The sequence below is a fragment of the Anas platyrhynchos genome, chromosome 33 (genome assembly GCF_047663525.1).
Source record: "Anas platyrhynchos isolate ZD024472 breed Pekin duck chromosome 33, IASCAAS_PekinDuck_T2T, whole genome shotgun sequence".
Classification (NCBI taxonomy): domain Eukaryota; kingdom Metazoa; phylum Chordata; class Aves; order Anseriformes; family Anatidae; genus Anas; species Anas platyrhynchos.
This window is the reverse complement of record NC_092618.1, coordinates 9,297,930-9,325,118: the sequence shown is the minus strand read 5'-3', so window position 1 is coordinate 9,325,118 and position 27,189 is coordinate 9,297,930. Positions and strand designations below refer to the sequence as shown.

Genomic DNA, 27,189 nt, shown 5'->3' with positions numbered 1-27,189 from the left:
CTCCACCTGTTTTATGGGCTCATGCTGCTCCGGCCAATACCCTGGACTCTGCTGGCAGATGCTAATTCCCTCTGCAAGAAACATTAACCTGCCAGCAGTCCCAGCACAGCCCCACAACAGCACTGGCACCAAGCTCCAGGAGCAGCCGGGCCTGGCCCCACCAGCAGGAGAGGGCGGCAGAGGCAAGAGAGCAGCTTGGCATGCCCCAAGCGCTGGTGCTCCCTGGCTGTGCTGCTGGAATGGGACTCTTTTCCTCTGCAAATGGGCACTGCCCCAGCAGAGCCAGACCAGGTCTCAGAGGAAGGACATCAGACAAAGAAGGCAGTGTAGGCTGTTTTATTTCGTTAAAAGTTCACAGAGACCATAATTCCACATGGACAGAGACTCAGTACATACACTAAACACACGTACAGAATTGGGAGTGGGACAAAAATGACATTTTATTGGGCAACCTAACCTGAAACAAACAAAACAAAACAAAACAAAACACAAAACTAAGTAATACCAGTACTAAAAATACACACTCACACACACAAAAACAACAAAAAAGGGAATATAGGTTGCTCTGTGTAAGTGATATTCTGAGTAATCTGCAGAAACAGACTGTGAAATTATTGTTTCCGAAGCAAATCAAGTCATCAGTTTCCACAAGGCATTCTTGAGGTCCTTGTTCCTCATGCTGTAGATGAAGGGGTTCACTGCTGGAGCCACCACCGAGAATAGAACGGCCACCAACAGGTCCAGGGATGGAGAGGAGATGGAGGGGGGCTTCAGGTAGGCAAACATGCCAGTGCTGACAGTCAGAGAGACCACAACCAGATGAGGGAGGCACGTGGAAAAGGCTTTGTGCTGGTCCTTCTCAGAGGGAATCCTCAGCACAGCCCTGAAAATCCGTATATAGGACAACATAATGAAAACAAAACAAGCAAAGATTAAAGAAAGAGTAAATAAGAGTACAGCAACTTCCCTGAGGTAGGCATCTGAGCAGGAGAGCTTGAGGATCTGGGGGATCTCACAGAAGAACTGGGCCACTGCGTTTCCAAGGCAGAGGGACAGGGAAAATGTATTGGCTGTGTGCAGGACAGCATTGAGAAAGCCACTGCCCCAGGCAGCTGCTGCCATCTGGGCACAAGCTCTGCTGCCCAGGAGGCTCCCGTAGTGCAGGGGCTTGCAGATGGCAACGTAGCGGTCGTAGGCCATGACGGTGAGGAGGGAATACTCTGCTCCGACCAAGAAGACAAAAAAGCAGACCTGTGCAGCACACCCGTGCTAAGAGATGGCCCTGGTGTCCGAGAGGGCATTGGCCATGCCTTTGGGCAGAGTGGTGGAGATGCAGCCCAGGTCGAGAAGGGCGAGGTTGAGGAGGAAGAAGTACATGGGGGTGTGGAGGCGGTGGTCGCAGGCTACGGCGGTGAGGATGAGGCCGTTGCCCAGGAGGGCAGCCAGGGAGATGCCCAGGAAGAGCACGAAGTGCAGGAGCCGCAGCTCGCGCGTGTCTGCGAATGCCAGCAGGAGGAACTCGCTCACAGAGCTGCTGTTGGGCATTTGCTGACTTTGGACACAGGTATCTTTGAAGAGGAGAAAAAAAAAATAGAACAGACTTCAATGAGGAAAACCTATTTCATCTCCTGGAAAGCCCGCAGCTTTCTGCAGCTCTCTTGCTTGAGCTCTGGGTGGTGCTGGCTGTGTGTGACACTGGGAGCAGGGGCTGCTGTGGGCTCCAGAGGAGTCCTTCCTGCTGTGCAGCAGGAGGGAAGCAGGACCGTGGGGGAAACTCAAGTGCAGTCCACTTGTCAGATCAATGAGCCATGCAGTCTTTTTGCAAACAACTCATCCGACCACACTGTAGAGCAAGAGAGATTTTATTTGCTGTATTTTCTTATAATTCCCCCTGTAATGCTTAGGACACCGATCATACTCGTGTTACGCTGAGAAAAAAACGGAGACAGCTGAGAACAGAGAAGCCCCAGTCCGAGTGAGGCTGGACAGAATCCTTACCTTGGCCTTGGGGGCCTGAGCAGGATCTCAGCTCTTCCCCCCTAGCCAGGGCTGCCGAGGCCTCACTCCAGCTGCCCACAGACAGACATCCAGCAGCACGGACATGGCCTTAGCAAGGAGGTGTCTTCTCCTTGGGACGCCTGGATGCCACAAGGATGCCACGAGAGAGCTGCATCCTGCTGGAGAGCAGCCTGAAGCCCAGGAAAACACCCCACAGACAGGTGAATATCCACACGCTGGGGTATTCCAGTATCCCAGGCACACAACATGCTGTACCTAGAGGATTCTTGGCCACTCTGTTCCTGCTGATCTTGGCCAAACTCTTCTTTCCCCCGCCTGTGCTCACAGACCCCATCCCATGCGGCTGTGCTCAGCGCTGCCCTGCAGCACCCTGCCACCACCAGGGCCCTGCCAAGGGGCACCTCCATGCAGCAGGAGCTATGGGGCAGCTGACAGAGAGCCCTGCATCACCAGCAGGGTGTTCGAGGCTTCTAGGGTGTCAGGGGCACCTGGCTTAGGCCACTCCAAGGGGCTTCTGCCAGACTTCCTCACCTCGCAGTGCAATCCAGCAGGACTCTCACAGCCTACTGCATTGCCCACCGCCCTCCCAGAAACAAGACCCAGCACGAGACCCTTCCAGGAGCTGCAGCTGCATGGCCCTGCAGCCAGAGACTTACCTTGTCAAGGGCTGTGCAGGTTTCTCCTGCAGGCAGCTCTCAGCACCCTCCCACTCCCAACTGCCTCCAACCCCTCTCTCCTCTCCTCTCCCCATGGGGGTCAGAGCCCCCAGCCCTTCTGCGCTGTGCAGAGGAGCTGCTCCTGGGCAGAGCTGTCTCTCTGCACCAGGGCCCTCTTGCCAGGAGCTCTCCCTGTCCCAGGAGCCCAGCCCAGATCAGCAGCAGAGGCATTGGAATCAGCCCTCTGGGGGCTTTGGCGATGAGCCCATGAACCTCAGGCACTGAGAGTGCGTTGAAGAAATCTCTCAAGAAATCCAAGGCAGATGCAAGTTTCCTGCAGTGTCCCCCTGAGGGGGGACTCTGCTGGCACTGACACAGCCTCCCTTGGAGCTCATTAGAGCAGAACACTGGAGGCAGTGAGGACAGGTAGACAAATGTGAAGGTGACACTGATGTATTGAAAAACAGGCTTTGACCCCAGGCTCCTGGGAAGGGAGATCCTTTCCCTTCACACAGGAGCTCAGGGCTCTTCCTGGGCAGTAGGAGATGGGGATGTCCATGGCCCAGTGCAGGAGAAGGGTACGACTCCTGCCTGGTTCATGGCTGGTGAGGAGGCAATGAGACCCTGGTGCTTTAACAAGAAGCTGCCTCCTCATAGGCCTCGCTGTCGGAGACAAGAGCCCTAGCCATTGACACACAGACCTCAGGCCTGTTGGGACTTTCAGCCTTTCCAGTGTGCTTGCTCCTCTCCACACCAGGCTGTCCAAGAGATTCACAGACCTGCACCTCTTTCCCTGCTGGCTGTGTGGTGTCTCATCAGATCGGAGCCGAGCATGGTAACTTACATTTTCTTGGTGGCCATGCTCCTCATAAGGCAGCTCTGTAGGAAGTTGGCCTGGTTCCTGGTGAGCTCCTGGTGAGCTCGTATGGCATCCCTCGTGGTGCCCAGGCCCTCCTCCTCCTGGGCACTGCTCACTCAGCAGGGTCCCAGTCTGCCCTGATGTGTGGGGTTCCTCTTCCTCTGGTGCAGGATGAGGCTTTTCTTCTTGTAAATGTCAAGAGGTTTCTGTAGGCAAAATCCTGCAGTTTCTCAAGGTTCCCCTGGGCAGATGCTCCATTCTTTCATCTGTTAATTTCTGCAAGAAGATGGCTCCCCCTGATTGTGCTGTCTCTCACAAGATAGCATCAATGAGGTGTTAGTAGATATTGTGGACAGTAGAGGAGTAACCAGTTGAACAGAATTGCAGCACAGACTCACAGAAGGCTGGTGGATGGAAGGCTGCCAGATTCCACCTTTTCTGTGCTTCTCATGTATGCTGTCATTTTGTCTGAAGCTGTGTCCTAAATGTTGTTAGGGTGGGCAAGGACAAAATTGGAAGGGCCAGACCCTAGCGGAGATCAATCTATCTATTGCTGTCAGAGACAATAAGAAAGGTTTTTATAATGAAAGGAGAGCAGAGGGGAAGGGAGGGGAGGGGAGGGGAGGGAAAAGAGAATCTTCATCCTTTATTGGATGTGGGAAAACAGAAGTAGAAGAGATGTGGAAAAGGCTGAGGTACTTAATGCATTCTTTACCTCAGTGTTTAGCAGCAAGACCAGTTGTTCCCCTAGTACTCAGCCCTCTGAGCTGGTAGATAAGGACCTTCAGCAGAATGAAGCTCTCATGAGGAAATGTTGAGAAAACTGCTACTGCACTCAGATGTGCACAAGTCTAGGGGGCTAGATGGCATCCACCCGTTGTTACTGAGGGAGCTGGCTGAAGTGCTCTCCAAGCTGCTTTCCATCACTGACCAGCAGTCCTGGCTATCAGGGGAGGTCCCAGTCACCCGGTGACTAGCAAACGTGACGTCTGTCTACAAGAAGGGCCGGAAGGAGGATCCGGGGAACTACAGGCCTGTCAGTCTGATCTTGGTGCTGGGGAAGCTCATGGAGCAGATTGTCTTGAGTACCATCCCGCAACGCTTCCAGGACAAGCAGGTGAGCAGGCCCAGTCATCATGAGTTTATCAACGCCAGGTCCTGCTTGGCAAATCTGATCCCCTTTGAAGATAAGGTTATGCTTTCAGTGGACAAGGGGAAGGCTGTGGACGTGGTCTACCTAGACCTCAGTAAGGCTTTTGAAACCATTTCCCACAGCATTCTCCCAGAGGAACTGGCGGCTCAAGGCCTGGATGGATGTATGCATCAATGGGTCGAAAACTGTCTGGGTGGCCAGGTCCAAATTGCTGTGGTGAATGGAGCTAAATGCAGCTGGAGGCCAGTCACTAGTGGTGTCCCACTGGGCCCAGTACTGGGGCCACTTCTTTTCAATATCTCCATCAGTGATCTGGACAAGGGGATCAAGTGCACCCTCAGTGAGTTTGCAGATGACACCTAGTTCAGAGAGAGTGTTGATCTCCTTGAGGGTAGGAAGGCTCTGCAGAGGGAAATGGATAGGCTGCACCCATGGGCTGAGGCCAACTGGATGAAGTTCAACAAGGCAAAGTGCCGGGTCCTGCACTTGGGCACAACAACCCCATGTAATGCCACAAGCTGGGGGAAGAGTGCGTGGAAAGCCGCCCAGCAGAAAGGGTCCTGGGGATATTGGTAGATAGTCAGCTGAATATGAGCCAGCAGTAACTAGGGGTAATGGTTTTAAACTGCAAGAGGGTAGATCCGGATTAGATATTAGAAAGTTGTTTACTCAGAGAATGATTAGGCACGGGAACAGGCTGCCCAGAGAAGCTGTGGCTGCCTCATCTCTGGAAGCAGGGCCAGGTTGGATGGGGCTTTCAGCAACCTGGTCTAGAGGAAGATGTCTCTGCCCATGGCAGGAGAGTTGGAATTATGTGATCTTTAAGGTCCTTTCCTACCCAAACTGTTCTGTGATTCTGTAAATACGAAAGGCAGCAACATACCAGCTACTAGGAAGAAAAATGAACTCTATCGCAGCCAAAACTAGGACAATATCCACCCCTAATTCCATACCATATACGTCATGCTTAGGTCCAACACTTTTCAATTAATCACCGCCACCTTTCCTGTCTTTTGATTGTTGTCTCTCTCCGTGCTACCCCAGCCCGAGAGACAACATCAATTGGCTGCCTGGACATCTGCTCCCCAAGCAGGGACACCAGAGACAGACACACCGTGTCTAGCTCAAGTGCCAATTTATTGCTGCGTAGCATAGCTTCTTATACACATGACTGCCCCAGATCCCCGTGACCCTTTGCCCCACCCACGGTCCCTCCCAATCCTCCCCCCACATCTCCCCCCCACATTGATGTGCACACAAAAATATCATGCCCTTACTCTGTTGGTGTCTGTAACAATAACAATAACAACCTACTCCTTTTGTGTCTTTTTTTTTTCTTTTTTTTTTTTTTTCTCCCAGTTCTCTCCTTCATTGCATTGGATAAATAGATCTGTAGTGCTGAGCTGCCTCCTGGGTCAAACCACTGCAAGTCTTTTTGGTGCCTAGCATGGAGCACAAAGGTTGAGATGACAAATCGGACCAGAGCATTTTAAAAGTAAATTGTTATAAGCAATAGATCAGTTTAACAGTTGCTTTAACAGTTGCTGATCACAATGTTGATCTTTTTGATCTTGGGGCTGTTGTGCTTGTTTTCAGAATTGTGTTGTATAGCACATCACTAACTGTCTGTCTTCCATGTCATGCTGTTCATCAATTCTGGGGGCTGGTTTAAGGTTACTGTTTTGATGTATGGGATAACACTGACTTATGACAGGATAAAATTATTGCCACCTCTGTACCTCGGGAACCATCTCTTCATCTCTTAGAAACTATTAATAGTTACATTATTTTACACTTTTTGCCTTTTCTCCTGTGCAGGGTGGGGCAGGAGGTGGGGGGATGGAACTGGTGTGGACAGTGGGGGACGTTTCTCCCCACTTCTTCACTCTCCCTTTCTTCTTCTCCTCCGGGCTAATTACAATAGCTCTTGAAAGCTTTGAATATCCGTGGGATGGCCGAACCAGCATGTTTCTGTTGTCCCATCTCCTAAATGTGATTCAGGTTTTGTATAATTTTAAACAACTACTTAAGCATGCCATCCAGAGATCTTTCCAGAGGCAGGAGAGTTAGGAGTGGCAGGGACTGTGTGAGGATATGGGCAGGAACCTAGAGCAGTGGGCACCTCCAGTGCTTTGGAGCTTCACCTCTGAGAATGTGCAGAATCCTAGAAAAAACTGTGAAATGCTTGAAAACTGCGTGTGATCACCCTGGCATTTCCAAAGAGACACAAATTACTGGAATGTGCTGGGGCTTGACCTGTGCTTAACAAGCCACAGGCAACACGTCTCCGACCCCTGGGACTTTTCCTGCAGGCACACGCCAGTCCCTGTGGCAGGCCCATCAGCCACTCCAACTTCTCCTGGACAGTTGCTCCATTCTGTCAGTTGTTAATTTCTGTAGGCAGATGACTCACCCTGATTGTGCTGTCTCTCACAAGATAACAGCAACAGGAGTTGCAGGACGCTTTAGAGAATACGGCAGTAAGCAGTTGAACGGAATTACAGCATAGACTCAGGTAAGGGCAGGGGATGTAAAGCTGCCACGTTCCACCTTTTCTGTGCTTTTTTTCCATCCATTTTTTCGTTTGGTGTGGAGCTCAGTCCTCCATGTCTTGAAGCTGTGCAGGGACAAAATCAGAATGGCCAAATCCTAACTGGAGCTCTATCTGACTATTACTAACAAAAAGAGTAATTATATATATATATATATATATATATATATATATATATACATATATATACACATAACAAGAGCATTAAGGAGCATCTCCATTCTGAATTGGATGTGAGGGGAATGATAGTGACATAGAACCATAGAAGACATGAGGAAAAGGCTGAGGTACTTAATTCCTTCGTTGCCTCAGTTTTTAGCAGCAAGACCAGTTGTTCCCCTGGTACTCAGCCTCCAGAGCTGGTAGATAGGTACAGGGAGCAGAATGAAACACTCATAATCCAGGAGGAAATAGTTAGAGAACTGCTACTCCACTTAGATATACACACATCTATGGGGCAGAATTGGATCCACCTGTCACTACTGAGGGAGCTGGCAGAATCACTTGCCAACCTGCAACCATCATTGATCAGCAGTCGTGGCTATCAGGGGAGGCTGTGGTCAACTGGCGACTAGCAAATGTGACGTCTGTCTACAGGAAGAGCTGGAAGGAGGAGTCGGGGACCTACGGATCTGTTATTCTGTCCACGATGCTGGGAAAGCTCATGGATCAGATTATCCGGAGTACCATCACACAACACATTTCCCCCTGTACTCGGCTCTGGTGAGGCCGCACCTCGAGTACTGTGTTCAGTTTTGGGTCCCTCGCTACAAGAAGGACATGGAGGTGCTTGAGCAGGTCCAGAGAAGGGCGACGAAGCTGGTGAGGGGCCTGGAGAACAAGGCCTACGAGGAGCGGCTGAGGGAGCTGGGCTTGTTCAGCCTGCAGAAGAGGAGGCTCAGGGGCGACCTTATCGCTCTTTACAGATACCTTAAAGGAGGCTGTAGTGAGGTGGGGGTTGGCCTGTTCTCCCACGTGCCTGGTGACAGGACGAGGGGGAATGGGCTAAAGTTGCGCCAGGGGAGTTTTAGGTTGGATCTTAGGAAGAACTTCTTTACCGAAAGGGTTGTTAGACACTGGAACAGGCTGCCCAGGGAAGTGGTGGAGTCACCATCCCTGGAAGTCTTTAAAAGACGTTTAGATGTAGAGCTTAGGGATATGGTTTAGTGGGGACTGTTGGCGTTAGGTCAGAGGTTGGACTCGATGATCTTGAGGTCTCTTCCAACCTAGAAATTCTGTGATTCTGTGATTCTGTAACACTGAAAGAACAGTCGGGTGATCAGGCCATTTCAGTAGGTGGTTATCAAAGAGAGGTCCTGCTTGACAAATCTGATCTCCTTCTAAGACAAGGCAATGTGCTCAGTGGACGAAGGAATGGCTGTGGATGTGGTCTACCTAACCCTCCGTAAGGCTTTCGACACCTTTTCTCACAGAATTCTCCCGGAGAAACTGGCTGCTCAAGGCTTGGGCGCATGTATGCTTACTGTTGCGTCCCGCATGTTCGTGGGAAACCCGGTGCTAAATCATTTGTAGACGACCTGATTCTGGGTCAGGGTTCCGTACGTAGCAGAGCAGCTCCCTCGCTGCGATCTATTGAGAGTCAGCCCTTGACACGAGTTTTTGTCACTTTTCGCCCTTGCCACCACCGGGCGGAGGAGGGAAAGGCAAGGGGATGCAGTTGTCACGCGCAGACCTGCGCCTGCCTGCCGTTCACTCATTCCCCCCTCGGGGGAGAACACTCGCTTTTCTCCCTCTTTTCCCTCTTACCCTCTTCCCATCACACGGCCCCACTTCCCCGCTCCACGCGGCATGGATTGGGTCTCTCTCCCGTCTCCTTCCCCGTTTTTTTTCCTCCCCCCCCCCCCCCCCCTTCCCGGGTCTGGGTTGACCTGGCAGCTCCGGCTCTCTGTTGGAGAGGGTCCAGAGGAGGGCGACGAAGATGGTGAAGGGCCTAGAGGGGAAGACATATGAGGAGCGGCTGAGGGCGCTGGGCCTGTTCAGCCTGGAGAAGAGGAGGCTGAGGGGGGACCTCATCACAGTCTACAACTTCCTTGCGAGGGGGAGTGGAGAGGCAGGTGACCTATTCTCCGTAATCACCAGTGATAGGACCCGTGGGAAAGGTGTTAAGCTGAGGCAGGGGAAGTTTGGGCTGCACATCAGGAAGAGGTTCTTCACCAAGAGGGTGGTCGCACACTGGAACAGGCTTCCCAGTGAAGTAGTCACTGCACCAAGCCTGTCTGAATTGAAGAAGCGATTGGACTGTGCACTTAGTCACATGGTCTAAACTTTTGGGTAGACCTGTGCGGTGCCAGCAGTTGGACTTGAACGTTATGGGTCCCTTCCAACTCGGGATATTCTACGATTCTACAATTATTTCTTCATTATCTCTAATTCAGGAACGTGTGCAATAGTGCAAAGCCACCTACAAATTCCTTTCCCACACAAGACCCACAAGGATCATTGAGTCAAACGCCAGGCTCCACACAGAACCGCCCAATATCGGAGAATGTTAGAGCGTTGTGCAAACGCTTGACTTGACTTGACTTCCAGCAGGCTTGGAGCCATGCCCAATGCCCTGGGCAGCTTGTCCCAGTGCCCGACCACCCTTTCAGTGAAAAACCTTTTCCTAACACCCAGCCTCTGCCTCCCCTGTCCCAGCTCCGTGCCATTCTCTCGGGTCCTGTCACTGTCCCCAGAGAGCAGAGCTCAGCACCTGCCTGTGGTACAGTTGCCTGAAGTAACTAGGAAAATAAAACTAACATTCACATCTTAAAGAAAATGCACAGCATTGAAAAGGCTTTCAGGGTAGGGCGTAGCTGCATTACCTGAGCATTCCCTAGGCTTCCAACCTTAGATGCTATTGCGCTGGGGGAACCTGGTGTGCTAGCTCTAAGGAACAGCACGGAGCATAGAGTGGAGTGGAGACACCACGGCTAGGCTCTGTGACCAGGTGCGGACTCGATTGTTCCTGTGCACGCTGAGACCGATAAGCTGCACTTTTTGCTACCCTGAGCCAACGACCTGTCATGTTTTGACAAATGCTGTACTCTAATGTACTTTTGCTCATTATAATATCATTAAAATGCCAAAACACACCTCCATCCCAAAAGCTCCCTGCTTCCAAGGTGCGACCACCCCTCTCTGAGCATGTGCTCTGAATTTCTCAGAGCCTACTACTTTAAACAGAGACAAGAAACCTTTTCACCAATCCTAACTAAAATATGCTTGACTAGAGTCACTCAAGCTCCACCTCATAAATTGGCCTAAGAGAGAGGGTGTGTCAGGGAAGATACCATTGTTAGGGAAGGTACCATCATTAGGGAAGATACCACCATCAGGGGAGATGCCATCCCAAGGGAATACACCATCCTGAGGACCTCCTGACTCCTGGGATCAGTCGACGGGCTGAGCCTCTCTTCTCGCCCATTGGGACGCCTTTGGGTGAGATTTGAACACTAGGTTATATCGTGTGTCTCTGCGGAAACTTAGGAATCTCTATAGAGTCTTTGTGCCTTTTAACGCGTTCATTTCCAGGCTGCGCACCTGTGCCACCTCTGTATTTCATACATGCGTTATTGGTGAATCTGTGATTGTGATAGTTCAGGACCCTGAATCTGACCGGACCCGTAACGGTTAATCGGCTACACCCCTAAATGCCACACTGCCCCTCTGCTCCCCTCGTGAGGGAGCTGCAGGCCGCCAGGAGGCCGCCCCTCACTCTCCTCCAGGCTGAATTCTGACACGTATGCAACTTGCTGTCGACCAAAACCCCCAGATCCCTTTCTGCAAGGCTGCTCTCCAGCCTCTTCTGCTGGCCCTAAGTGGAACCCTGGGGAACCCCACTAGGGACTGGTCAACAGCCTGATGCAACCCCATTTCTGTAACCCCTTGAGCCCAACCCATCAGCCAGCTTTTCACCCTAAACCGCATGTATTTATCTAGCTGTACAATGGACATTTTGTCCAGAAGGATACTGAGAGAAACAGTACTGAAAACTTGATGGAAATCCAAAACCTGGCATCCCTTGCTCAACTAGACGGGTGATGTTGTCATAAAAGGAAATTAAGTTTGTTAAACAGGACTTTCCCCTCATGAACCTGGGTGGGCTGTGATCAACGACTACGTTGTCTTTCCGGTGTTCTTCAGTAATGCCCAGAAGAGTTTCTCCGTATTTTTACTAGGCTCTGAAGAGAGACTGGCGGGTCTGTAATTATTGGGCTCTTCTTTCTTGCCCTGCTTGAAACCTGTCACAATGATTGCCAGCCTACAGTCAACTTGGACCTCTCTGGGCTCCCAAGACCATTGAAAAATAATTGAGAGAGGTCTCACAAGGACATTAGTCGGCCCTCTGAGAACCCTGGAATGAATCCCCTCAGGCCCCGTAGACTCATATGCATCCAGTGTGGGTTTGGCTAGGAGGTTTTTGTTACCGCACTCATGGCCCCCCAACTCTGGGCCCCTTGGGTCCCAGAGCCCATCATTGCTCTTGAAGACAGAGGCAAAAGAGACATTAAATGGCTCTGCTTCGCCTATGTCTGTGTTTGTGAGGTGACCATCCTCAGCAAGTAACGGACCAATGTTTCCTCTAGCCCTCCTTTAGCAGTTCACATCTTCAATACACATATTAATGTATATATCTGCGTTGTCGCCCACACTACTAGCCAGCTTCACCCCTGAGCTTTGCCTGCACCAATTTTCTCCTGACAGAGGCAAACAGCACCTCCGTAGCCCTGCCATGTCACACGACCTCGCTTCCAGTGGCCACACGCTTTCTTTTCCCACTTAAGCTCTAGAAGAAGATCCCTGCTCAGCCAAGCTGGCCTCCTGCCCCGCCTGCTTGACTTCCAACATTTTGGAATCGCCTGCTCCTGTGCTCTTAGGAGGTCGTGCTTAAAAAATGGACCCCGATACCTTCCAAAACAGCTTCTCAGGGGATCTTCCGAACTAGTTCCCTGAGCAGCCTGAACTCTGCCCTCCCCGTGTCCAAAGTTCACAGAATTGGAGGGGTTGGAAGGGACCTCAAGAGATCATCGGGTCCAACCCCCCTGCCAAAAGCAGGCGTACTGGCAGTTTTCCTCCAATCGCCAAAGATTTTTAAATGTGAAGTGTCAATAGAGAGCTATTTGTGTTTGTATGTTCTTTCTTTGAAGTCTCTGATGTCTGGGGGTTTCAGAACAACTGCTAACAACTAGTAACTGTTATGACTTCCGAATGGGACACTATGCAAGCCCCTGATATCTGGCCAGGCGGCCAGGAGATTAAGGAGAAGAAAGAAGCTGAAGGATGGCTAGAAGACAAAACTTGCAGGGAACGCTGTGTAAGCTTTTGACATGCTGCCAAGGAGTACAAAGGGGAAGGACAAGAAAAAAAACTGAGAGGAAGACTACGAGCCTTCAGCATGAAAGACCCCCAGAGACCCCCAGGGGGACCACCAGAGACTGATGCGCATGCTCCAGTAGGAGGGTTTGGATCCCGGAAGCTAATTATAATAACCCATTTTTTTTAGAAGTAGTAATGAATATGTATCAGCCTAGGAGCATAAAAATCAGCTGCTTGATGTAACTGGTGTGCGTCCTGGTGGAGCAGAGACTCCCGGCGCACCCAGCGCTGTTTGCTTACCTCTATTCCTTTAATAAATTGTAAACTTTGATTATAATCCTATTTTGAAGACTGAGCCATTTATAACACAAGCAACAGGTCTAGGATGGCACCTTTCCTTGTTGTCTCCCTCAGTAGCTGTACCAAGGAGTTGTCATCAAGGTGTGTGAGGAATCTCCTGGACCTGCTTGTATCAGCTGTGCGGTCTTCCCAGTTAACGTCTGGCAAGTTGAAGTCCCCCATCAGGACAAGGGCAGTTGAGCTAAGAGAGGTCTCTCTTAGTTGCTTAGCGAATAATTCATTGGTATCGCAAACACCCACTGCAACATCCAAGTGATTGCTTTCTCCCTTAATCCTTACCCAGAAGCTCTCGGCCACGTCCTTGTGCCAGCCCCTTGCCTCGCCTGCCCTGCCTATCCTTCCTGAAGAGCCTATACCCGTCCATCACAGCACACCAAGTCTCGCTTGTTCTGGGATGGAGCTGAAGCTTCCAGCTCCTCCTGCTTGTCCCTCATGCTGGGTGCATCGGTGCAGAAACATTCCAAATGTGCTCCAGTGTACCCAGCGTGGCATGGAGCAGGCCGAAGGATCTCGCTAGCGCACACTCCCTCCCATTTTGGTGTGCCACTTAGAAGATTCTGTCAGGACAGAACAATAATGGATGATGCTCAGAGGGCCTTACGGGGCAAGTGAGCTTTCCAGAAACACCTTTTACCCTGATCTCCTGGGAGGCAGCAGACTTCTCCATGGGTTGGGTCAGGCCGGCATATGCGGCCCTCTGTTCTGCTCAGAAGGGAGTCACTTATGACAGTAACCCTTCTCTTCTTCTTGATGGAGGTGGTCGTGATACTGGGGAAGGCTGACTTGCCCTAGAAAACCCCTCCAACCTGGATGGACCTTCATGCACATCATCGTTTGTGTGTCCATTACTTCCAGAGTCTGTTGTTTCAGGGCACCTGAAAGGAAGGTGAGGTAGGCAAGGAGGGGTTCGCCTGCTGCCCCGAGCAGATCTAAACTTCCATCCCTTCGTCACTGAGATGCACTCCTTCTGCCTGATGGCCAGAGGGTAGGGGATCCTCCATTTCCTCTGCTGTGTCTGCCTGACGCATCTGTCCCAGGGCTGGCACAGTACAGTTCAACCTTCTCCGACTCCCTGGTGCTCCTCAGCCTGCCCACCTCCTCCCGAAGCTCTGCCAGGAGGCTGAGCAGTTCTTCTACGTGGGCGCACCTACCACAGGTGGACTCACAGGATGGGATGTCAGGAAGAATTTCTTCATGCAAAGGGTGGAACCGGCTGCCCAGGGCACTGCTGGAGTCCCAGGCCTGGAGCTATTAAAGAAATAGCTCCTTTAATAGCTCCTTGCACTTCTTGGTGCAGGTGTTAACGGAGCCAACTAGGAAAGGTGCCCTCCTAGACCTGTTGCTAGAAAACAGAGAGGGTCTGGTGGGAGATGTGGTGATTGGTGGCCGCCTCGGTCATAGCGACCATGAAGTGGTTGAGTTCAAAATGTACGGTGACAGAAGGAAAAGTGCCACCAAAACCTCATCCCTAGATATGGGTGTCCTGGTTTCAGTTAGCACAGAATTAATTTTCTTCCTAGTAGCTGGTGGAATGCTGTGTTTTGGCTTAGGATGAGAAGAGTGCTGATAACACCCCGATGCTTTAATTGTTGCAGAGCAGTGCTTATACTAAGCCAAGGACATCTCAGCCTTTTGCTCTGTCCTGCCAACGGGCAGGCTGGGGGTGCAGTAAGAGCTGGGAGGGGACAGACCCAGGACAGGTGACCCAAACTAGCCAAAGGGGTATTCCATACCATCTGACGTCATGCTAAACAATATATAGGGGTGGCTAGCCAGGGGAAGGGGGACGGACTGCTCGGGGTTAGGCTGGGCATCGGTCAGCGAGTGGTGAGCAATTGCATTGTGCATCACTTGTTTGTACATACTATTATTACTTTCCTATTATCACCATTGTATTATTATTGTTATTATTTTATTATTATTTTGTTATTATTATTTTCCTGTCTTATTAAACTGTCTTTATCTCAACTCACGGGCTTCACTTTCCATTTCTCTCCCCCGTCCCAGAGAGGGAGGGGGGAGGGTGAGCGAACGGCTGCGTGGTGTTTAGCTGCCAGCCGGGTTAAACCACGACAGCCCTTTTGGCGCCCAACGTGGGGCCCGAAAGGTTGAGATAACGGCAGATCTGACCAGAGTGTGTTAAACTAAAATTGGTGTAAGGATTAGACCTGCTTAATAGTCGCTTGCCATAATGCTGATTGCTTTAATCTCAACTCTGCTGCGCCTGTTTTCCAAATTGAGTATTATAGTACATTGTTTTCCGTATTTGCTCTCTGTCGTGTTGTTTATTCTCTCCGGGCCCTGGTTTCAGATCATTATGGTGCTGTGTGTTGTAGCAATGGCTTATGAGACGATGAAATATGTGGTCATGACTCTAACTTGTTATTTGTATTCAGTAACATCGTCGACTCTGTACTTTGGAAACTGTATCTTGGAAACTATTAGCAATTATACCTATTGTTTTTTTCCATTATGGAGTCAATCTGTGGAGGGGAAAGGGGAGGATATTTTTCCTTACTTGCTTACTCTCCCTTTCTCCTTCACCACCCCTGTATCCTCCTGGGTCACTCTGCCTTCCTCCTTCACCACCCTCTTATCCCCTGAGCTTGTCACAATAGCTCTCCAAGATATTGAATATTTCTGGAATACTCAGAATACCATAGTCTTGTTGTTCTGCCTCATGAATGCACTTCAGATTCTGCTTATAGTTAAACAACTACTTAGGAAGCTCATCCGGAGATCTGCCCGGAGGCAGGATAGTTGTGGGTGGCAGAGAGTATGGGTGGATATGGGCAGGCATCTAGAGCAGTTGGCACCCCCAGTGTGTTGGAAATTCACCCCTGAACAATGGCAAAATCCTCAAAAACTGGCAGAATGCTTGAAAAAAAAGGTGTCATGATTCTGGCAGTTCTAAAGTAACACAAATCATTGTAACGTGCTGGGGCCTGGCTCATGCCTATCGAGCTGCCATTGATACTGCTATCAACTTAGTGACAGACCCTGCGGCCACTCCAAGCCCTGTGACAGATCCAACGGCCACTGTGACCCCTATGGTGGACTCGGCAGCTGCTCCAGATCCGGTTCCTGCAGCTGCTCCAGATCCGGTTCCTGCAGCCGCTACAGCTCCAGTTCCTGCAACTGCTCCAGCTCCTGCAGCCGCTCCAGCTCCTATGGCCGTGTCAGAGAAACGAGCTGTAGCAGTGCAAGTTGACCCTGCAGAGGGTATTCCAACCCCTGTAACGGGGTCAGAGAAACGAGCTGTAGCAGTGCAAGTTGACCCTGCAGAGCGCATTCCAACCCCTGTGGCAGACCCTGTAACAAAGTCAGAGAAACGAGCAGTAGCAGTGCAAGCTGCCCCTGTAGAGAAGGTGAAAATATGGTACAGAAATTCAAGTCGTTTAGAACGCAGAGAGTCTTCTGCCAATCCAGGTAAAGCTTCTGCCAAAACTAAGTATAGAGATGACGAAGATGATGACGACGCTGGGCCATCAAGGATTCAGGAGGAGGAAGATGAGGATGCCGAAAGAGCAACAGTAACTACCCGAAGCCTAAACGAGCGCGAGCTACGAGATGTGCGAAAAGATTTTGGTCGCTGTATAGGTGAGCAGCTTGTCACCTGGCTGCTCCGGTGCTGGGACTCTGGAGCCAATTGTGTGGAATTAGACGGCAGGGAAGCCAGACGGTTGGGATCCCTTGCTCGAGACGCCGGCATTGACAAAGCAATTGCAGATGGAGCACGACCCACCAGCCTCTGGAGGCGTCTCCTCTCAGCTGTGAGGGAAAGGTATCCCTTCAAGGAAGATATTTTATGTCTACCAGGCAAGTGGACCACTATGGAGAAGGGAATCCAGTACCTGAGGGAATTAGCCGTACGGGAAGTGATTTATGAGGATCCAGACCAGAGACAAACATCCAAAGATCCAGATGAAGTCAAGTGTACACGACCCATGTGGCGGAAGTTTGTACGGAGTGCACCATCATCATATGCCAGCTCATTGGCAATAATGGCCTGGAAAGAGGATGAGGAACCCACAGTGGATGAAGCGGCTAAACAACTCCGGCAGTACGAAGAAAGTCTCTCCTCTTCCTTACAGGCCTGCGTCTCAGCTGTGGAGAAACTGTCTGAAGAGGTCCACCAACTTAAAGAGAATCTATCTTCCCCCCAACCTGAACCAACCAGTGTCCAACGACCGAAAGAGAACACCTGGGAGAAACTTTCTGAAAAGTTTCACCAACTTGAAGAGAGATTATTCTCCTCCGCACCTGTACAAAGCAGTGTCTCAGCTATCAGGGGTAGGCGTTCACCCACACAAGGAAGACGATATAGTGGGTACTCACCCCGTGCCACCCTGTGGTTTTACTTACGAGACCATGGAGAGGACATGAGAAAATGGGATGGAAAATCTACCACGACCCTAGAGGCACGGGTACGTGAGTTGCAAAAGAAAACAATCAGGAAAAAAGGATTCTCCGAAAAGTTTGCTGCTCCAACTTCCAGCAGACAATCCTTCAAACACAGAAACGAAGAAGATTCTGACCAGGATTAGGGGGGCCCTGCCTCCAGCCAGGGGGAGGAAAGGGACAATCGAGTTTATTGGACTGTGTGGATTCGATGGCCTGGCACATCACGCGCACAGAAGTATAAGGCTTTAGTAGACACCGGTGCACAATGTACTATAATGCCATCGAGCTATAAAGGACCAGAGCCCATCTATATTTGTGGAGTGACAGGAGGATCTCAGCAGTTGACTGTATTGGAGGCTGAAGTAAGTCTGACTGGGAATGAGTGGGAAAAGCACCGCATTGTGACTGGCCCGGATGCTCCATGTATCCTTGGCATAGACTATCTTAGAAGAGGATATTGCAAGGACCCAAAAGGGTTCCGGTGGGCTTTTGGTATAGCTGCCTTAGAGACAGAGGGCATTAAACAATTATCTACCTTGCCTGGTCTCTCAGAGGACCCCTCTGTTGTGGGGTTGCTGAGGGTCGAAGAACAGCAAGTGCCAATTGCTACCACAACTGTGCACCGGCGGCAATATCGCACTAACCGAGACTCCCTGATTCCCATCCATAAGCTAATTCGTCAATTGGAGAGCCAAGGAGTGATCAGCAAGACCCATTCACCTTTCAATAGCCCCATATGGCCAGTGCGAAAGTCTAATGGCGAGTGGAGACTAACAGTGGACTATCGTGGCCTGAACGAAGTCACGCCACCACTGAGTGCTGCAGTGCCGGACATGCTAGAACTTCAGTATGAACTTGAATCAAGGGCAGCCAAGTGGTACGCCACAATTGATATCGCTAATGCATTTTTCTCCATCCCTCTAGCAGCAGAGTGCAGGCCACAATTTGCCTTCACTTGGAGGGGAGTCCAATATACTTGGAATAGGCTGCCCCAGGGGTGGAAACACAGCCCTACCATTTGCCATGGGCTGATCCAGTCTGCGCTAGAGCAGGGGGAAGCTCCTGAACACCTGCAGTACATCGATGACATTATTGTGTGGGGTGACACAGCAGAGGAAGTTTTCGAGAAAGGGAAGAAAATAGTCCAAATCCTTCTGAAAGCCGGTTTTGCCATAAAACAGAATAAAGTCAAAGGACCTGCACGAGAGATCCAGTTTTTAGGAATAAAATGGCAAGATGGACGTCGTCAAATCCCAATGGATGTGATCAACAAAATAACAGCTATGTCTCCACCAACTAACAAAAAAGAAACACAGACTTTCCTAGGTGTTGTGGGGTTTTGGAGAATGCACATCCCAAATTACAGTCTGATTGTAAACCCGCTCTACCAAGTAACCCGTAAGAAGAATGAGTTTGAATGGGGCCCTGAACAACGACAAGCCTTTGAACAAATCAAGCAGGAAATAGTCCATGCAGTAGCCCTTGGGCCAGTTCGAACAGGACCAGATGTAAAGAATGTGCTCTACACTGCAGCCGGGGAGAACGGCCCCACCTGGAGCCTCTGGCAGAAAGAACCTGGGGAAACTCGAGGTCGGCCCCTGGGGTTTTGGAGTCGGGGATACAGAGGATCTGAGGCCCGCTATACTCCAACTGAAAAGGAGATATTGGCAGCATATGAAGGAGTTCGATCTGCTTCGGAGGTGGTCGGTACTGAAGCGCAGCTCCTCCTAGCACCCCGATTGCCGGTACTAGGCTGGATGTTCAAGGGAAGGGTCCCCTCTACGCATCATGCAACTGATGCTACATGGAGCAAGTGGGTTGCACTGATTACTCAGCGGGCTCGAATAGGAAACCCCAGTCGCCCAGGAATATTGGAAGTGATCATGGACTGGCCAGAAGGCAAATACTTTGGGATATCATCAGAGGAGGAGGTGGGTCGTGCTGAAGAAGCCCCACTGTACAACCAGTTGCCAGAGAATGAAAAGAAATATGCCCTGTTCACTGATGGGTCCTGTCGTATTGTGGGGAAGCATCGGAGATGGAAGGCTGCTGTATGGAGTCCTACGCGACGAGTTGCAGAAGCTGCTGAGGGAGAAGGTGAATCGAGTCAGTTTGCAGAAGTGAAAGCCATTCAGCTGGCTTTAGACATTGCTGAACGAGAAAAATGGCCAGTTCTCTATCTCTACACCGATTCATGGATGGTAGCAAATGCCCTGTGGGGATGGTTACAGCAATGGAAGCAAAACAACTGGCAGCGTAGGGGCAAACCCATCTGGGCTGCTGCATTGTGGCAAGATATTGCTGCTCGGGTAGAGAACCTGGCTGTGAAAGTACGCCACGTAGATGCTCATGTGCCCAAGAATCGGGCTACTGAAGAACATCAAAACAACCAGCAGGTGGATCAGGCTGCTAAGATTGAAGTAGCTCAGGTGGACCTGGATTGGCAGCATAAAGGTGAATTATTTATAGCCCGATGGGCCCATGACACTTCAGGCCATCAAGGTAGAGATGCAACATACAGATGGGCTCGTGATCGAGGGGTGGACCTGACCATGGACGCTATAGCACAGGTTATTCATGACTGTGAAACATGTGCTGCAATCAAGCAAGCCAAACGGTCAAAGCCTCTTTGGTATGGAGGACGATGGCTGAAATATAAATATGGAGAGGCCTGGCAGATTGATTACATCACACTCCCTCAAACTCGCAATGGCAAGCGCCACGTACTTACAATGGTGGAAGCAACCACCGGATGGCTGGAAACATATCCTGTGCCTCATGCCACCGCCCGGAACACCATCCTGGGCCTTGAAAAGCAAGTCCTATGGCGACATGGCACCCCAGAAAGAATAGAATCAGACAATGGGACTCACTTCCGAAACAACCTTATAGACACTTGGGCCAAAGAACATGGTATTGAATGGGTGTATCACATCCCCTATCATGCACCAGCCTCCGGGAAAGTTGAACGATACAATGGCCTGTTAAAGACTACCTTGAAAGCAATGGGCGCTGGGACGTTCAAAAACTGGGATACGCATTTGGCAAAGGCCACCTGGTTAGTCAATACTAGGGGATCTACCAACCGAGCTGGACCTGCCCAATCAAACCTGTTACGTACTGTAGATGGGGATAAAGTTCCTGTAGTGCATGTAAAAAATATGCTGGGTAAAACAGTCTGGGCTACTCCTGCCTCAGGAAAAGGCAAACCTATTCGTGGAATTGTTTTCGCTCAGGGACCTGGATACACTTGGTGGGTGATGCAAAAGAACGGAGAGGTGCGGTGTGTACCTCAAGGAGATTTAATACTGGGTGAGAATAGCCCATGAACTGAATTGTACCATGTTAAATAGTATATTATACTGTATGTTATCACTACCATGATTACTATAGGTGACTAATTAGAATGTATGGAAAAGAGTGTAACCTGAGCATGACATAAATGGTATGGAATAAGGGGTGGATAGATGTCCTGGTTTCAGTTAGCACAGAATTAATTTTCTTCCTAGTAGCTGGTGGAATGCTGTGTTTTGGCTTAGGATGAGAAGAGTGCTGATAACACCCCGATGCTTTAATTGTTGCAGAGCAGTGCTTATACTAAGCCAAGGACATCTCAGCCTTTTGCTCTGTCCTGCCAACGGGCAGGCTGGGGGTGCAGTAAGAGCTGGGAGGGGACAGAGCCAGGACAGGTGACCCAAACTAGCCAAAGGGGTATTCCATACCATCTGACGTCATGCTAAACAATATATAGGGGTGGCTAGCCGGGGGGAGGGGGCCGGACTGCTCGGGGTTAGGCTGGGCATCGGTCAGCGAGTGGTGAGCAATTGCATTGTGCATCACTTGTTTGTACATACTATTATTACTTTCCTATTATCACCATTGTATTATTATTGTTATTATTTTATTATTATTTTGTTATTATTATTTTCCTGTCTTATTAAACTGTCTTTATCTCAACTCATGGGCTTCACTTTCCATTTCTCTCCCCCGTCCCAGAGAGGGAGGGGGGAGGGTGAGCGAACGGCTGCGTGGTGTTTAGCTGCCAGCCGGGTTAAACCACGACAATGGGGAAGGCGGACTTCAGGCTGCTCGGGGAACTAGTCAGCAAGGTCCCCTGGGAAGCTGCTCTTGAAGGCCTTGATGTCCACCAGTGCTGGTCACTCTTTAAGCGATGCCTCCTAGAAGCACAAGATCAGGCAATTCCTAAATATCGCAAGTCAGGCAGGCGTGGCAGGAGGCCGGCGTGGCTGACCAGGAACATTCTAATGGAGATTAGGCGGAAACAGAGAGTGTTTCGCTACTGGAAGGAGGGCCAGGTGACATGGAAAGAATACAGGGATGCTGTTCGTGTCTGTAGGAAGAAAATTCGTGTGGCTAAAGCACACCTAGAGTTGAAGCTGGCTGTGTCTGTGAGAGAAAATAAAAAGGGTTTTTTTAGATATGTGAATGGAAAAAGGAGAACTAAAGAATACATAGGGCCGCTCCTTGATAGGGAAGGTCTTCTCACAGACGATGACATAGGCAAAGCAGAGACGCTTAACGCCTTCTTTGCCTCTGTCTTCAATGCCGATGATGGGCTTCGGGACCCAGGGTGCCCCGAGCTGGAGGACCGGGACGGTGGGGATGACAAACTCCCAACCGACCCTGAACGTGTGCGGGATCTGCTACTCCACCTGGATCCCTACAAGTCCGGATGGGATTCATCCCCGGGTGCTGAAGGAGCTGGCGGACGTCATCGCGGAACCTCTCTCAATTATTTTTCAACGATCCTGGGAGTCTGGAGAGGTCCCAGTAGACTGGAAGCTGGCAAATGTTGTGCCGATTTTCAAGAAGGGTCAGAAAGAAGACCCTAGCAATTACAGGCCTGTCAGTCTCACATCAGTGCCTGGTAAAATCATGGAGAAGATGGTTCTCGAACGTATTGAGGCGCACCTGGGGGACAATGCAGTCATTGGTCCCAGCCAGCATGGGTTTGTGAAGGGTAGGTCCTGCCTAACTAACCTGATTTCCTTTTATGATAAGATCACCCGTATGGTGGACCAAGGGAAACCAGCTGATGTGATTTTTTTGGACTTCAGCAAGGCTTTTGACACGGTTTCCCATAGGATCCTACTGGACAAAATGTCCACCATACAGCTAAATAAAAACATCCTACGATGGGTGAGCAATTGGCTAACGGGCAGGGCCCAAAGGGTTATGGTGAATGGCGCTGCGTCAGGCTGGCGGGCGGTCACCAGTGGGGTCCCTCAAGGCTCCATTTTAGGGCCGGTACTTTTCAATATTTTTATAAACGATCTGGATGTAGGAATAGAAGGCATTTTGAGCAAGTTTGCTGATGACACCAAACTTGGAGGAGTTGTGGACTCGAATGAGGGTGGAAAGGCCTTGCAGAGGGATCTGGATAGGTTGGAGAGCTGGGCGATCACCAACCGCATGAAGTTCAATAAGAGCAAGTGCCGGGTCCTGCACCTGGGACGGGGAAACCCTGGCTGCACGTACAGACTGGGCGAGGAGACGCTGGAGAGCAGCCTAGAAGAGAGGGATCTGGGGGTCGTGGTAGACAACAAGTTGAATATGAGCCGGCAGTGTGCCCTGGCAGCCAGGAGGGCCAACCGTGTCCTGGGGTGCATCAAGCACGGCATCGCTAGTAGGTCGAGGGAGGTGATTGTCCCGCTCTACTCTGCGCTGGTGCGGCCTCCCCTCGAGTACTGTGTGCAGTTCTGGGCACCACAGTATAAAAAGGACATGAAACTGTTGGAGAGTGTCCAGAGGAGGGCTACGAAGATGGTGAAAGGCCTGGAGGGGAAGACGTACGAGGAACGGCTGAGGGCACTGGGCCTGTTCAGCCTGGAGAAGAGGAGGCTGAGGGGAGACCTCATCGCAGTCTACAACTTCCTCGTAAGGGGGTGTCGAGAGGCAGGAGACCTTTTCTCCATTAACACCAGCAACAGGACCCGCGGGAACGGAGTTAAGCTGAGGCAGGGGAAGTTTAGGCTGGACATCAGGAAGGGGTTCTTCACAGAGAGAGTGGTTGCACACTGGAACAGGCTCCCCAGGGAAGTGGTCACTGCACCGAGCCTGACTGAATTTAAGAAGAGATTGGACTGTGCACTTAGTCACATGGTCTGCACTTTTGGGTAGACCTGTGCGGTGTCAAGAGTTGGACTTGATGATCCTTAAGGGTCCCTTCCAACTCAGGATATTCTATGATTCTATGATTCTATGAAATGCGTGGACTTGGCGCTAAGGGCCGTGGTTTTGTGGTGGGCCTGGTGGTGTTAGCTGACGCTTGGACTTGAGCTGAAGGCCCTTTTCCAAGCGCAAGGGTTCTGTGACTCTTTCACTGGTTGAGTAGGCGCCATGCAGTCACCGGGCCCAGGGAAAAGACGTCCTTGGTGGCCTCCAAGTTAGCTCAGCGTCATGGCACCGAGTCACTGTGAAGGAGCTGCTGGAATAACGAGACAACAACCTAGTTCTATTAAAATATATATTGCTCTTTTGAGGACTGCTGCGGGGCTAGCGGCAACACGGCAGTGGAAATCTCCGTCCTGACATTGCCTTATGCCTTGACGTCAGGATCAGGGTGGTTTGAACTGCCAGGGAACGGACCATGGGTTCCGGGTCGTTCTCTGAAGGCTGGAGGACTGCAAAAGAAAGAAGAGCAGAGATGAAAACCCACTCGTTGCAGAGATCCCCAGGCATCCCCTGCAGAGCATGCCAGCCCCACTCGACTCTTCCCCAGGCCAGGAGGAGCAGGAGGGACAAAGGAATCCGTTGAAAGCTGCTGCTCAGCAATGTCCCAAATGCAGCCACCAGTCCTTCCCCACCTGCGCACCACAGGTCAAGTGGGGCACCTTCACAAGCTGGTTCCCTCACCACCTGCCTCCATCCCTTGGGAGGATTCACACACTCCAGGAATCTCCTGGACTCTTTCCTCTCGCTATTGTGCTTCCCCATGAGAGCAAGGGCTAGCAATCGTGACCCTGCTCCTAGCTGCTTGTAGGCTGTCTCATCTCCCTCTTCGTCCTGGTTGCGTGCTCTACAACAGGCTCCCACCTTCTGTCAGCCTTACTGCCCTTTCCCCTGACTCTTCCTCAGGGACACTCAACCCTTTCAGCGGCACTGCCCAGCTCCAGGCTGGGAGGCCATTCCCTGACACCACAGGCTACCCCGTCTCCTCTCCCTCGTTCCTATGGCTGCATTGCTCCTCCGCCCCGAAGCATTTCCCTGGAGCAGGGCAAGGCACGGGGGCCTCTGCCGCTGTCCCCCCAGCCCTAGCACACCCCCCACTGCCCTCACTCACCTCTGAGGATTTCATTCAGCTTCTTCTTGCTCTGGTCCTCGCAGTAGCGCGCAGCAAGACCTAGACACAGAGATCCCATCAGAGCCCCGCTCCCCAGCACGCTCCCAGCAGCGCAGCCCCTGGCCTGGCCAGCCAGGCTGTGCCCCCTCCTGCACCCTGGAGCAAGGGCCCAGTCGGGGGGCTCTGGGGGCAACAGGGCAGTGCCTGGGGCTGCCAAAGGCTGCCCCAAGAGGGACCCAGGGGCTGGGCTCACCAATGAATCTGACGGCCTCAAGTCGCAAGTTGGTCTGAGTGGCCTTCAGGTAGGGCTGGCTCTGCTGCAGGTATTCTTCTACTCTGCCTCTGTCCTGCTGCAGCTGGAGAGAGAGAGAACGCAGGGTCACGGGGCTTGCACACCCTCTCCAGGGTCTCCTCCAGCATCCTGGGGGCAGGGAGGGCAGAGGGGCCTGCAGAAGAGCCCCCTGGGGCTCTGTGCTGGCAGGAAGGGAGCGAGGATGCGGCTGCAGGCAGCGGGCTCTGGCCGGGCGCGTTTGCCCAGCTGGAGCAAACCAAGTTGGGTCCTTACCAAGCACTCTCCAATCCTCCATGTCTGTTCTGTCTGGGCCAAGCGCTTGAGCTCCTTGCATCGCAGAAACTCTGCAGCCACGGCGAGAGCTTCCCCAGAGGCCTGCGGAGCAGCAGAGGTTGGGAGGTAGCAGCACAGCCTTGGGAAGGAGACCCTCTGTCCCCTCCTCTTGGCAGGGCTGCGAGCCTTTCCCAGCGCGTTATGGGAGGCTGTGGTGGGGGGCAGCGTGCACTGGGTTCAGTGGCCAAGGCAAGGCCACGGGACAGCCACCATCGGAGGCAGCTCACAATGAGAGAGATCCCAGAGATCACAGCAAGAGATCAGAGGCTGGACTCGATGAACTTGAGGTCTCTTCCAACCTAGAAATTCTGTGATCCCCCACAGCAACCCTGTGGCATCAGCACACCCTTTCCCACATAACTGCTCAGCTCTGAGATCTGTACCTTTGCTACACTCTCACTCTGGTCTCTCATGTGAAAGTAGAGTGGGAGAAGGCTCCTGTGAACTGTCCTCTTCATTTTCTTCGTCCTTTGCCACAGCACAGCTTCCACCACGGCTTGGAAGAGGCAGATGGAGTGCTCCCGCACCTTGCTGGACCCCTGGCAGGGAGGAGGACAGGAGGAATTTCAGCATTAGCGTGGCCGATGTGAAGGGAGCTCCCAGCACTGTGAGATGCTTCAGCGCTGGATCCTTCCCAGAGGAGCTGCTCAGGGGCAGCTGCAAGGCCTGGTGCCCGTGAAGGGCAACGCAATCGGTTGCCATCGCAGGCTGCCCGCCAGCCACCCCACTTTCACCACCAGCCGCACCAGCCATGCCCAAGCAGAGCTCCCCAGCGCCTGGGCTGACGAGGAGACTGGGAAGGCCCTGCCTGAGTGCTGCCCACAGGGCCGGGCTGAAGGGCAGCCCTCGTTACAGGGGGCCCAGCTGAGGGCTCGGGCTCCCGCAGCACACTTACGTGGTCAAAGAATGGCAGGAGCTTCTCAGCCAGCTTCAGAGCCAGGCCACTGTCCTTCCACCTCTCCACATGAGCCATCACGTTTCTCAGCACAGGCAGGGCCTTCAGCACCATGTTGGTGTCCTGCAGGGCCTCCACAATGTCTGGCAGCAAGACCTGAATTTTCCTTGCCTGTAGGAAAGACACCATTTCCCTTCCGTGAGGCAGTGAGAGACCACCCTGGGCAAAGGGCTCTGGTTCCTGAGCACCAGCCTCCTGCCTTGCTTCCTGGCAGCGGGGAGGGACGGGAGGGCAGAAGAGCAAAGCCCCAGGCTGCCAACATGGCTTTGCTTGACGATGGCCCGCTCACCTTCTTAGGGCTCTCTGACACGGTGCAGAGCCCTTTCAGAACCATCAAGCGCATCTCTGGGCTTGGGTACCTCAGGTAGCTCTGGAGGTGCACCGGGTTACCAAAGTCCTCCAAAAAAATGTGATTCCGGCCCAGCATCTGCAAGAAAGAGCAGTGAGAGCCTGGCAGGGCCTGCAGGGCTCCCTGCAGCCTCTTCTTCTCCCACCTTTGGGCAGGGATGGGGCAGCGCCAGCTGGCACCAAAGAGGCACCAGGCGCGGGGAGCTACGGGGGCTTGCCGGCCCCAGGGACCATGTGTCCGTACGTCCTGCGGGAGCTGGCAGTTTGGGGGTAGATGGGCACAGGGCTGTGCCTGTGTGCCTGAAGGGGCACACGTAGCCCTGCTGGGAGCAAGGTTTCATCTGGGAACTCACAGCCAAGCGACGGATGCAGGTGTCTTCGGTGTCTGCGGTGTACCAGTTGCGCAGCGGCAAGTCTCGTATCATGATTCCTAAAACCCTCTCCAAGGTCTGCGGCATGGCCAGGATCACCTCCCACATGGCCAGGTCAGTGCTGCAAGCCCAGAAGACTCTGTCAGTGAGGCTGCCTCAGCCGCAGGGCCACAAACTGGGCCAGCCCCAGAGGACCCAGGCTGTCCTGCAGCCCCTGTGACTTGGGGAGCACTGAGGGCCCAGCCTGGGCAGGCAGGAGGGGGCTG

General features: G+C 51.9%; 2 protein-coding genes across 6 annotated transcripts in view; one reads left to right on the top strand and one right to left on the bottom strand.

The window, feature by feature from the left end:
• Positions 1–27,189, top strand: part of LOC119713057 (latent-transforming growth factor beta-binding protein 4-like) — a 104,558-nt gene that overhangs the window by 14,354 nt on the left and 63,015 nt on the right. The window lies entirely within an intron of this gene.
• Positions 7,118–27,010, bottom strand: LOC140000170 (maestro heat-like repeat-containing protein family member 7). Its single transcript, XM_072029951.1, has 6 exons — positions 26,909–27,010; positions 26,494–26,631; positions 26,145–26,315; positions 25,633–25,788; positions 25,190–25,291; positions 7,118–7,150 (listed from the first exon to the last, which is right to left on the bottom strand). The coding sequence occupies exons 1-6, from the start codon at positions 27,008–27,010 to the stop codon at positions 7,118–7,120; spliced, it is 702 nt and encodes a 233-aa protein (XP_071886052.1).